The following is a 13,295-nucleotide window of genomic DNA, read 5'->3' as shown; positions in this document are numbered from 1 at the left end:
AAATAAGCTATCAGAGATTTTAAGTCAATGACATTCATTAATCACTTATGCATTGAAATGGGTCAAAAACATAAGTATTCAAATACTTTTCTATGCTTTACTGAGCTTGCCTGGCATATTGGAACCTATGAAATACTCTCAAAATGTGCCAGCCCAGACCTCCTGGTCCGCTTGGTCAGCTCAGTTGCACCAGGCAAGATCAATTGAGCACAGATAAGTACCATGAACCCAAAACAATTACGTATTTGACCCACAGGGCACCACAGTCCGCCACCCCCTGGTCTAATACACGACGAGACGCAGGCCGTCTGATTTGTGACGAACTGCAATGAGGCACCTTTGACACAGGAGGGCGCTGTTCCGCTCCAGGTGCTGTTGGGCAGGCAGGTTCTCTGGGAGTTCCCCCTCATGACGTAGGGCCGGTAGCACAGGTATTGCACGGCGATGGCGATCTCCCTCGCACCGTACAGCAGGAAGTGATCTCCGTGTGCGGGCTTCTCAGGAGCGACGCACGTCCGCGGTCTGGGCACTGGAGGGGGGAGGGGGGGGGGGGGGGGTGCATTTAATGTGCCGATCGGACACTCGCACGTTCAGAGCTCCTCCACTCTGAGGGGGACTGCACTCCATCGCGTGCTGTGAGTCGCTAACTTACTGGATGTGCAGAGGAATGACTGACAGGACCTTGCGTCCCAATCGGAGGCTGAAGACTCGGGCTCCCAAGCAACCCGGTTGGCACAGCCGGCCTCGTCCCATTCGGGAGGGGCGGGCTTAAGTCAGCTGGCGCCCTTCACGTAATCTACAATCGGTACATTCCGTCCCCAAATAACACAAATAACACAAATAACAAATTCCCAAAGGTTACCAGGAGTCAGTCGTGTGAATAACACCTCTCCTCCATCTTCTGTAGATTTCTTCTGCAGTACACAGTGCACACTCTGCACTCTAGTGTTGTTGCTTCCAATGGTGTGTTGTGTGCGTGTGTGTGCTTGTTTGCGTGAGCAGGTGTGTGTGTGTGCGGGGGTGCTTGTTTGCGAGCGTGTGTGTGTGCGTGTGTGTGGGGGTGTGTGTGTGTGTGTGTGGGGGTGCTTGTTTTTTGAGCGTGTGTGTGTGCGTGTGTGTGTGTGTGTGTGCGTGTGAGTGTGTGTGTGCGAGTATGTGTGTGTGTGAGTGAGTGTGTGTGTGTGTGTGAGTGTGTGTGTGTGTGAGTGAGTGTGTGTGTGTGTGAGTGTGTGTGTGTGTGAGTGTGTGTGTGTGAGTGAGTGAGTGTGTGCGTGTGTGTGTGTATGTGTGTGTGTGTGTGTGTATGTGTGTGTGTGTGTGTGAGTGTGTGAGGGTGCTTGTTTGTGAGCGTGTGTGTGTGTATGTGTGTGTGTGTGTGAGTGTGTGTGAGTGTGTGTGAGTGTGTGTGTGCGTGTGTGAGGATGTGTGTGTGTGTGTGTGAGTGTGTGTGTGTGTGTGTGTGTGTGTGTCTGTGTGTGTGTGTGTGTGTGTGTGTGTCTGTGTGTGTGTGTGAGTGTGTGAGTGTGTGAGTGAGGTGAGCCAGTGAGGCACAAATACACATTACAAACTGGGGAGGAACATAGTGTGGCATGGTGAGATAACGTGCTGGCTGCCGCCAGGGTCAGATTCAAGTGGAAGGCCTGACTCTGGCCTCCGCCGCAGTCAGCAGGACAGCCCCTCCAGGCCTGCAGGACGTAACTCCGCCCTGCACACCAGCTCCGCCACTCCTTGCACATCCTGCCAGTCCTAGTGAATGGCTCTCGCTAGTCCTGACCGTGGAGCTTCTCCACCCCAGCTCCCCAGTGGTGGAACGACCTCCCCATGCAAGCTCCTCAGACACTACCCATGTTCTGCCATGGTCTGGAGACACATCTCTTCAGACGGTACCCTGGCAGTTACCGAACACAACTCCTCCGCAGGATTACCCCCAAGTCTAGTTTCAGTCTTATGTATGTAAATACGTATGTCATCATCTCCTAGAACTTTCAGGTTGCACTTGTATCTCCGTCCCTTTTTCGTCATATACGTACCTTGTAATCAGGCCTCACTAACAGCTTATGACATGCCATCTACTTTACTTGACTTGAGCCTGTATTCACCAAGTGAACCAGACTTGATGATTCACGGTTATGGGTAACTGACTCCTTTTACGTCATAAGTACTTCATGAGGAGTGTGTCTTGTGTGACCTGTGATCTGTACTTGGTACTGCCCGTGGCGCTTGTTGGACCCGGTGGCAGCTGGGCCTTACCGCAGATGGGGCCGGGGGGGCTCCAGGCCCCGTCCAGCCCACAGGTGGCGCTGAGGGGTCCGAGCAGAGCGAACCCGGGGTCGCAGCGAAAGATGACCCGCCCCCCGAGGTGCAGGCGCCCCCCCTCCGCCGTTCCGTGCGCCGGCGCCCGCGGGGTCCCGCACGTCACCACTGACAGCCCCAAAAAATACCACGGTTACACCCCGACGCCCGCAGACACAACACACTCGTTCCGCGCACCGGTTTTCTGACAGGGCTGTCATGCATACAGACATCAGCAGTACTTGTACTTGTAAACAGCTACTTTATATTATAGTCACGGTTTGTAGTTCCTTTCTAAAGAGGCATATTTGCTAAAAAAATACATGTTAAATATAATAGCTTAATACTTTTTTAATACTTTTAAAAACAGAGACGATGAAAACATTAAATATGAAGGCTGAGGGCAGCATGACCACTTCCAGGTCCAGATTTGATATGTTTGGAATAATGTACATATCACATAAATATATTATAATGGAAATTATATTTTCTTTTTTAAATACACCACTCCAAATACGTCAAGACCTGGAAGTGCTCTTCCTGCCAATTATTCTTTTATAGTTTTCATAGTTTGGCGACACAACCATAGTTTGACGACGGTCGTAACAATTTCAGAATAACCTTATTCGGCATATACAGCACTTCAGACAAAGTAATTAATCACAGAATTACTGTTTGTCAATTGCATCCTAGGATAAACAATAAGCTAACAATACAGGAAAGTAAAATAGCGAATATACGACCTTGCTCATCAATAAATATTTAACCAAATATGGAAGCGAGCAACAAAACACGATGCTGCATTCCAAAAGCGCAATGTCAGGCGCACAAGCCATACATATGCATATAGACTGCATGTACAGAATATGCATAATGTGACACCACTGTGCAATCTCACATGGATATGGTTTTAAGACATGATTAGCATGTAGCTAGGGTTAGCAAAGCCATGATTAATGTGATGGAGAACCCGTAGTTACAGCCAAAAGCATCATTTTATTTTGGGTATCATTATGTTTATATTACTTTCGTATTATGTAAATTGCATAAACGGAATTTTTCAGCAACAGTGATTTTAATTTCAGCAAAATGTATATTGTTCTAATTTTTCATTACAATTATGCAGGTAAGCATGTATTATTATTATTATTATTATTATTATTATTATTATTATTATTATGTTTAGAGATATGTTTAAATGTGCAGTAAAGGCTATACTTATGAAATATCACTAATAGTTCTGGTTGGCTTTTTACACAACTTGAGATTTCACACAGCTGAAAAACTGTGACACTTTAAAGTATCACGTTCCTTTGGATGGAAAAAAATGTTTTTCTGTGCTCATGAGGGCTGGCAAGTGATATAAGCATCGGATTTTTGCTATATGGTGCATCTCTCCCTGTGTCAGCAACACAGGGGAGGGAATGTGGGCGGCCTGTAGCGTAGTGGTTAAGGCAAATGACTGGGACACACAAGGTCGGTGGTTCTAATCCCGGTGTAGCCAAAATAAGATCCGCACAGCCGCTGGGCCCTTGAGCAAGGCCCTTAACCCTGCATTGCTCCAGGGGAGGATTGTCTCCTGCTTAGTTTAATCAACTGTACGTTGCTCTGGATAATGTCTGCCAAATGCTAATAATGTAATGTGATGTAACATGACAGGCAACTGGAACTGACAGCGAGGCTCAGATATAGAGATACGATGAGACCAGGGGCCTGTTTCACAAAGCAGGATGACGGAGTTAGCTGGGTAACTGTGCCAAGCTTCTTACTTCAGTCCATGTTCTGGATTTCGGAGGGTTCTAGAGCAGTTATCCATCTAGCTCAGCGATCCTGCTTCTTGATACAGGCCCCAGACGCGCACAGTAAGAAGCACGTGGGGAACAGTTTGGAAGCAGGATGCTGGGTGGGTCTCAGAAACCAACGCAGTAAAAATAATATGTGCTTCTGCTATAACATCGCTCTCCACCCACCCGTACCTTTCCCCTACCTTTTACATTCCTCTCTCCCTCCCTCTGTCTCTCTATCTCTCTCTCTTTCTCTCTCCTTCTCTTTCCGAAATCAAAATACAAATGGTTCACTTGGGAGGGAAAAAATAATACTTTAAAGTAACTGAAAAGTTTTAGAAGAGATTGCTTTACCGTGCGGAATCAGGGCTGCAGCGGCAGTTGAGAAAACTATGCATTTATTTGTTTGCACGCTTGTTATTAATAGAACCCTCGGCTCCACCAGTTAATGAGGGAGCTCGCCCGCGAAATATGGAGAATATGGGTGTGGGAGCAGTGTGCATTGAATAAAAACTTCACTGCTTCTATATTCCAGCTTTACAAGCTTCTCTATTCGCGGAAAATACACTTGCACGAAAAAGAGTGCTTTGTTTCAGCCCTGATTTTATAGACACACATTTAGCCATGAGAAGAATTACAGACCTCGAGAAAAAGGAGCCACGCTCCACCGTTGTAGACCCAAGGGGATGAGCGAAGGCCTGGAAACTGGGGATCGTTTCCAGGGAGGTTTTTTTATAAGAGAACAGAATCTGCGAGAGAATATAAACTGTCCGCCGAAAGAGCTTGGTTGGGTGTAAACCTGCGTTTATAGACCAGTCTGGCAAGGGGCACTGGACAAGGAATGAGTGCCGGGCACTTTCAGCAAAGCACACTCCAAAGGGAAATCTTTATAAAGAGCCTTCTTCCTGAAAACATGACTGGCTTACTGTCTGATTAGCTCTGCAGTTTTAGAGATAATGGAACTGCAAGATCAAACACAGATCGTTATCTCAGACAGAAATCCCTTTGACTGACAGTAACTTGGACGTAATACACATTTGCCCTTACTTTTGATTTATTAATATACGCTTTTCCGATGGGTTCATCTTGGTATAAAGCTGTAGAGCGGTAAGGGAAAAATGGGCCTGTAACTCACACATTGCATTTCGATTCCCAAGTGAGACACTGTTGGTATAACCTTGAGAAAGCCATTTAACCTGAACTCCTTCAATAAAATCTCCAGCTGTATAAATGGACGGATGTGTAAAATACTCCAGATCAGAGAGGCTCTTTTCGGGCACCAGTCAGTGATGCCAGGTCTGTGGCTGTCATGCTAAATTGGGCTATTTTTTAGGCCTAGTCACGAGTAGAAAATGAACTGCCTTGGCTTGTGGTTTCTTGGGCTATTATTCTGCAAGTGCTGTGGCTGAGAAGGTGAACTCTCGTCCACTGTCTGCTGTGCTGGCAGCAAGGACAGCAGAAGACAGTAAGAGAGGAACGCGATTGGTTTTGTTCTAACGGCACTGATTCTCCCCCAGGTCCACCACCATGCTCTCCCCCCTGCCCAAACCCAAACCCACCCCCTCAACCACCAACCCAATCTGCCACAATGATCTCTCACCCCCTCCTCCCCCTGGTACCCTGAACTCCCCCTCCTCCACCGCCACAATAACTCCCCACAGGGCGGCCTGTAGCGTAGTGGCTAAGGTACATGACTGGGACACAGAAGGTTGATGGTTCAATCCCCGGTGTAGCCACAATAAGATCCCCACAGCCGTTGGGCCCTTGAGCAAGGCCCTTAACCCTGCATTGCTCCAGGGGAGGACTGTCTCCCGCTTAGTCTAATCAACTGTACATCGCTCTGGATAAGAGCGTCTGCCAAATGCCATTAATGTAATGTAATGTAATGTAATGTAAGCTTTGGGCTACTTTGGGCAGGTTTTGAATGGAGCCATTTTGGGTTGGAAATGTTTTTAATCGACCTGGCACCGCTGATCCTCGCTAGTCGCGTGCCGGTCAGCTCCCAGCCACGAGTCCGCAGCACGAGGAATCCCACCCCGGATCGACACAGGCTTTTCCACTGGCCCGGATCGCCAGCCCAAACCATGACCCCAAAAATAGCAATGATTCAACACGAGGCGTAAAAAAAAATAAAAATAACAAAAGCACAGAATTTTCCTCCTTTCTTGTAACCATGGTATTTTCCACATCGGGCCCGAACCAGTAAGACGAGGGAAAAACAGTTGCGTGCCGTGTGAGGCTGTCACGTGCGCTGGCAGCGAAGCCCGGCACGTTATCCAAGCGACGGGAATGTTTATATCCACTGTGCAAAAGCATTTCCAGTTCTACGGTGATGGAGGACTGGTAGCGTTTACCGCTCATGACGATGAGAGGTTTGGGTTTAATGAGGCCTGTAATAGCTGAGGACTCCAGGCCCAGTTGCTAAGGAGACTGCAATAAGGGTAAGGGGGGGGGGGGGCGGGGGGGGCAGTTGCTGTGTAAACAGATCAGCCCCCCCCCCCACCGCTCCCTTTAAAACCAGTGGCCAGAAAAGATAAACTGTCCTTTTAATGTCACTCTTCGATCGATCGGATAAGGGAGTGCGATCCAGTATCGCCGGGCGCATGAACCCGATGCCTGAAGCTGAACCTGATACCCCCACAAGGCCCGCAGGACCAGCATATGCATGCCTGCACATGCACACACGCATACACGCACGCACGCGCGCATACGTGCGCACACACACACACACACACACACACACAGCAGCAGCGGCAGCAGCACAGCCCAGGTTTAGATGTGATGGAATGCGGAGTGGGATGGAGAGCGGACATGTGATTCCCCCCCTTTTGGGAGATCTTTCCTTGGATGCGCGCTGAGGAGTCGAGAGGAGAATAACTCACCGTTCTCACATCGTCTGCCCGTGTAGCCGGCCAGACAGGCGCATCGGTACGAGTCGGCGGAGTCCAGGATGCAGGTCCCGTCGTGTAAACAGGGGGAAGAGCTACACGCTGCGAGTGACAGAAAGTCGCGGTGGTGGGGTTATTAAAACAGTTCATTATAAAACCAGAGACATGACTACGCGTCGTTATCATCCCCATAACTGGATCGTTGCCACATATTTTCAACAGCTGGATTAACCACTTTTGGCCGGCGTCCCGCTAGCGGCAGCTAGGAGCAATAGCGACCGTTAGATAACCAGTGATTTCTGACTCACCGTCTGACAGGCCAAATCCGTTTTAAGTGTTTTGAGGTGAAACTGCCAAGAGGAGAACGCTGGCATGCGCTCGGCATGACGCCAATGCGCGGAGCTACGGCAGTGATTATCGGGTGTGTGTGTGTGTGTGTGAGTGTGCGTCGGTGGGTAGGCTACCTGAGCTCTCCTTGAATATGGCGAAGAAACCGTCATAGTTGTTATAGCCGTCGGAGACGAAGAGGACGTGCAGCGAGTTCCCGGTGCTCCTGATCGGCGGAGGTCTCTGGTTTCCGCAGTATCGGCCGATGACGCGAGAGTGTAGGCCGTCGCCGTCCCGCACCTCCACGAAATCGGAGCGGCAGCTGTCGTCCTTCTCCAGACTTAGCATCATGAACCTGCAGAGAGGAACGTTTGGCTTCTGGGATAACGCTTGGCTGCACCAGACAGGCTTTAAAGAAGAGGTATTGCCTACAGGTGTCAATGTTATAAATAAATAAAAAAAAGTGCAAGAATGTGTGCTTATTTCATCCAGACCTTCCACCATTGCTCTTTGAAGCCAAGAAAAGCTCAATTGCATACAATATATATATTGCATGCAATTGAGCTTATATATATATCTTCCTCTGGAAATATCTTTGAAATGGTTCATAACTGTCTCATGATGTCAAGTCATGAATCTCATTGTGAAACAAATATCATGAAACCATAACAAACAGAATATGTTACGAAACCAGAAAAGGTTATATTGTGGGGGGGGGGGGGGGGGAGTTAATGAAAATTCAGTGTGGGGCCGGTGCATCTTTAGCTGCCTTCTAATGGAAAACACATACAATGTCTATTTTTATAGCACTTGTACTCTGTAATCTCTATTCGAAAATCATCATTGATCGTGATTTGTGGGTGACCCGGATAGAGTAAAAGGTGGTTTTGCAGCTGCAGTGGGAATTAATCAGCTGGCGTGAGTTTGTTCGTTCGCCTCACGTGAGAACTTTTTAAAAAGTAGTCGCTGTCAAGCACGCTCGCGAAAGCTAACGGTCGACAACAATTCTGACTGCGAACACAAAATATGGCTTCTCGAAAAAGTGTCACATTAACATCGCCTTTTATTAAACATTAATGAATTGTGTGAGAGTGTGCAGGCACTGTCAACACGGGAGGAGAAGGAGGTGTCGGATCAGTCCCAGTGCTGCGAAGTTAGCAAAACGCTACCAGTTTGTGTGGAACCATGGTAAACTGGATGACCCGACAAGGGTAAGTCGGCTACTCTGAATCTGACGAACAGAAAAGCACTGGTTTATAGTTTATAGTTTAATAACGTGACGTGGTAGAAATGTGACTGTGAAGCCTATTTAATGATCTTACGTTCAAGTGAAAATAACCTAGCTAACTGGATACTATGTAGCCTAGCTGACGGAAGTCTCGGCCGAAGTAACGTTAGTAGCAAACTTTGGGCCAACATTTCCCCCCATCTCAACCGGTCCTGATCATAACTCTTGTTTGTATCGTTACTGTATCGCTGCTCTGCCGCGTAGCCTAGGCAACACAGGTACAACTGACAGGAGATTTATTGAAGTCCCTAGCCAGGTTTACAGAAAAGACGGATCGGATCTCCATCTGGCTGGAGTAAACCATTTAACAGGCAATTTGTGCACTTAAGTTGTCGCTAGTTATATTAACAGAATGCAGCATTTATACCGTTAGGACGGGTTAGTTTATTATGCCTGTGATGTACAGCAATGGTAAGGCAGCAATGGTGTTGGCTACATCCCAATGTAGCTTAGTTTTCTTTTAGAAAGAAACGCATTGTCTACAAGGTTTATTTTTATTTTTAGGCTATACATAAATAAATTAAGAGCTATAGGATATAGTTTTCTTATACAAAGAAACACACGTTTTCTTGTCTTCATATTTAAAGAAGCAAAACGACTCACACATACATAAGAGGGGGGAATGTTCTTATTTTCCGTAGGTTAAGTGCATTTTTATAGGAGCAGAAAGTGAGAGCGCGTGTGCTCTGGCATTGGTGATCTGGAACCCGCTCAATCCGGGCCGTTAATGGCGCAAAATTAACCACATAATGAACAGTAATCACAGTTATATGAACGTGTTAATGGCCCTTATGTGTGATTTTTTTTCCCGTCTGTACAACTTGTCCGTGTAATGCAGGTGTGAATTGTGCCTTTCCTTTCCCCCTGCTTGTGTGAAAAGCGAAATATTTCCGATGAATGTGTCATTTACGTATGTGTGGCTACAGGTCTTATTTTCCAGAGACTTTGACTTTTCCTGTCTCCATTCACTCTCTCTGTCTTTGGTTCTTTCTTTGCCTGGAGAAGAGATCAGTGTGAAACAGGAGCCATTAAAACTGCGTGGTTTTCAGCTGAGATCAGGGCTCTTTACCAGGATATTCTCGAGTTATGAGGTGGCAGTCATGAGGCTAACAGGACAATTGCGCGAGTTGATGTGAAACACTTGTAAAAAAATAATGAAATGATTAGCAGCGGTTAAAAAATGAACACGGTTTTCTCATTAATTTCAATGAGGTAACAAACCCTGCTGAAAACATCATGGAAAATATTATTGCAAGAGACATTTATGGAGGCAAAACTCATAGATCATGTTACCATTATGTTTACTACATCACCACGTGGTTTTACATTAGGGCAAAGTATATACAGCTCACTGATTTTTGCTTAGCTGGCAGAGGCTCTAAAACAATGGCAGTCTGTGTTGATTCCAATACAGTTTTGGAACTAAAAGTGTCAGATCTTGAGCAATTTCGAGACACTCTCGCCTTATCTAGGGACAACACCTCCAGCTGCAGTGATTGGCATGTCATGGATGTGGCAGCTAAAAAAAATAGTCAGGTTTTGAGAGGGCAACTGGACCGATTTGAATTACAGTGGTCCAGGTAGAACGGCCTTCACTGAGTTGATTTTGTTGGTTAGAAAATATTGATTACCCCACACTTGTATTGTATGGGCATACTGTTCTTAACGGCACCAAACTGACAGTGAGGAGAGGTGTGGCCTGGTAAATGAGGTTATGCCATTGTATGTGACGCGTATGGGCCTGTAGCCTAGTGGCTAAAGTACATGACTGGGGCAGCCTGCAGCCTAGTGGCTAAGGTACATGACTGGGGCAGCCTGCAGCCTAGTGACTAAGGTACATGACTGGGGCAGCCTGTAGCCTCATGGCTAAGGTACATGACTGGGGCAGCCTGCAGCCTAGTGGCTAAGGTACATGACTGGGGCAGCCAGTAGCCTAGTGGCTAAGGTACATGACTGGGGCAGCCTGTAGCCTAGTGGCTAAGGTACATGACTGGGGCAGCCTGTAGCCTCATGGCTAAGGTATATGACTGGGACAGCCTGTAGCCTAGCGGCTAAGGTACATGACTGGGGCAGCCTGTAGACTAGTGGCTAAGGTACATGACTGGGGCAGCCTGTAGCCTCATGGCTAAGGTATATGACTGGGACAGCCTGTAGCCTAGCGGCTAAGGTACATGACTGGGGCAGCCTGTAGCCTCATGGCTAAGGTACATGACTGGGACAGCCTTTAGCCTAGCGGCTAAGGTACATGACTGGGGTAGCCTGTAGCCTAGTGGCTAAGGTACATGGCTGGGACAGCCTGTAGCCTAGTGGCTAAGGTACATGACTGGGGCAGCCTGTAGCCTAGTGGCTAAGGTACATGACTGGGGCAGCCTGTAGCCTAGTGGCTAAGGTACATGACTGGGGCAGCCTGTAGCCTAGTGGCTAAGGTACATGACTGGGGCAGCCTGTAGCCTAGTGGCTAAGGTACATGACTGGGACAGCCTGTAGCCTCGTGGCTAAGGTACATGACTGGGGCAGCCTGTAGCCTAGTGGCTAAGGCACATGACTGGGGCAGCCTGTAGCCTAGTGGCTAAGGTACATGACTGGGACAGCCTGTAGCCTAGTGGCTAAGGTACATGACTGGGGCAGCCTGTAGCCTAGTGGCTAAGGTACATGACTGGGACAGCCTGTAGCCTAGTGGCTAAGGTACATGACTGGGACAGCCTGTAGCCTAGTGGCTAAGGTACATGACTGGGACAGCCTTTAGCCTAGTGGCTAAGGTACATGACTGGGGCAGCCTGTAGCCTAGTGGCTAAGGTATATGACTGGGACAGCCTGTAGCCTAGTGGCTAAGGTACATGACTGGGGCAGCCTGTAGCCTAGTGGCTAAGGTATATGACTGGGACAGCCTGTAGCCTAGTGGCTAAGGTATATGACTGGGACAGCCTGTAGCCTAGTGGCTAAGGTACATGACTGGGGCAGCCTGTAGCCTAGTGGCTAAGGTACATGACTGGGGCAGCCTGTAGCCTAGTGGCTAAGGTATATGACTGGGACAGCCTGTAGCCTAGTGGCTAAGGTACATGACTGGGGCAGCCTGTAGCCTAGTGGCTAAGGTACATGACTGGGACAGCCTGTAGCCTAGTGGCTAAAGTACATGACTGGGACAGCCTGTAGCCTAGTGGCTAAGGTACATGACTGGGGCAGCCTGTAGCCTAGTGGCTAAAGTACATGACTGGGGCAGCCTGTAGCCTAGTGGCTAAGGTACATGACTGGGGCAGCCTGTAGCCTAGTGGCTAAGGTACATGACTGGTTCAGCCTGTAGCCTCATGGCTAAGGTACATGACTGGGGCTGCCTGTAGCCTAGTGGCTAAAGTACATGACTGGGACAGCCTGTAGCCTAGTGGCTAAGGTACATGACTGGGGCAGCCTGTAGCCTAGTGGCTAAGGTACATGACTGGGACAGCCTGTAGCCTAGTGGCTAAGGTACATGACTGGGACAGCCTGTAGCCTAGTGGCTAAGGTACATGACTGGGACAGCCTGTAGCCTAGTGGCTAAGGTACATGACTGGGGCAGCCTGTAGCCTAGTGGCTAAGGTACATGACTGGGGCAGCCTGTAGCCTCGTGGCTAAGGTACATGACTGGGGCAGCCTGTAGCCTCGTGGCTAAGGTACATGACTGGGGCAGCCTGTAGCCTAGTGGCTAAAGTACATGACTGGGGCAGCCTGTAGCCTAGTGGCTAAGGTACATGACTGGGGCAGCCTGTAGCCTAGTGGCTAAGGTACATGACTGGGGCAGCCTGTAGCCTAGTGGCTAAGGTACATGACTGGGGCAGCCTGTAGCCTAGTGGCTAAGGTACATGACTGGGGCAGCCTGTAGCCTAGTGGCTAAGGTACATGACTGGGGCAGCCTGTAGCCTAGTGGCTAAGGTACATGACTGGGGCAGCCTGTAGCCTCGTGGCTAAGGTACATGACTGGGGCAGCCTGTAGCCTAGTGGCTAAGGTACATGACTGGGGCAGCCTGTAGCCTAGTGGCTAAGGTACATGAGTGGGACCCGGAAGGTTGGTGATCCAAGACCTGGTGTAGCCACGATAAGATCTGCACTGCTGCTGGGCCTCCCTGCCTACTGTAGGGCATTTTACACAAGTGTGCCTCTCTGCAGACCCCCAGAAGGAAACAGACTGTGTCGACCATGTTGACACAGGGTCTGCAAGGTTTGATGAAAAGACAGTGCTCTTCAATACAGGACTATTGCTCCCATCATTGTGCTGCCTCTGCGCAACTCTGCCACCTCAGTGGAATGCTCCCAGAACTGTTGAGTTGAAATAGCACTGTATAAACCATGGGTTTTCCCCACATACAGTGTTTGGTGTCTTTAGATAGCTAATGTTGTTGGAAATAGTTTGGTGTCATTGGTGGTGTGGTACACCCGTTGCCGAATAAAGATCTTGTGGGAATAAACCACAGGTAATGCAAGTTACCTGTGAGTCAGCATCCAGCTGTGCTACAAAGGTTAACCAGATTTGTTAGACAGACAGAGATAACATCAGCAGGGCCATTGTTGTTACCGCTGTTTTGTGACTCTTTATTTGATGATTTGGTGTATTTGGGGGGTTCTTACACTAGTCTAATCAACTAAGTCGCTTTGATAAAAGCATGAGCTGAATAATTATTTATTATTATTGTATGTGCTTAATGATTGCTTAAATAAGCATGCACCCTTGAGAGTCAATTCTCT

At 48.3% G+C, this 13,295-nt stretch overlaps 2 protein-coding genes across 3 annotated transcripts in view; one reads left to right on the top strand and one right to left on the bottom strand.

Annotated features, from left to right (window-relative positions):
* Nucleotides 1–13,295, bottom strand: part of LOC133111139 (inactive serine protease PAMR1-like) — a 38,105-nt gene that overhangs the window by 6,977 nt on the left and 17,833 nt on the right. Inside the window, exons 5-8 of one of the 2 annotated variants that reach the window (XM_061221281.1) lie at nt 7,429–7,646; nt 6,959–7,066; nt 2,251–2,421; nt 338–529 (exon numbers count right to left, since the gene is read on the bottom strand). In XM_061221281.1, coding sequence (XP_061077265.1) covers nt 338–529; nt 2,251–2,421; nt 6,959–7,066; nt 7,429–7,646 — 689 coding nt within the window. The remainder of the gene's footprint in view (nt 1–337; nt 530–2,250; nt 2,422–6,958; nt 7,067–7,428; nt 7,647–13,295) is intronic. The other variant, XM_061221282.1, reaches the window with a different exon arrangement.
* Nucleotides 8,216–13,295, top strand: part of trim44 (tripartite motif containing 44) — a 129,535-nt gene continuing 124,455 nt past the window's right edge. Inside the window, exon 1 of the mRNA XM_061221284.1 lies at nt 8,216–8,502. The gene's annotated coding sequence lies outside the window, so the exon portion shown is untranslated. The remainder of the gene's footprint in view (nt 8,503–13,295) is intronic.

The sequence above is a fragment of the Conger conger genome, chromosome 15 (assembly GCF_963514075.1).
Source record: "Conger conger chromosome 15, fConCon1.1, whole genome shotgun sequence".
NCBI lineage: Eukaryota > Metazoa > Chordata > Actinopteri > Anguilliformes > Congridae > Conger > Conger conger.
Note: the sequence above shows the minus strand (reverse complement) of the source record. Positions and strands in the feature narration are given on the sequence as shown.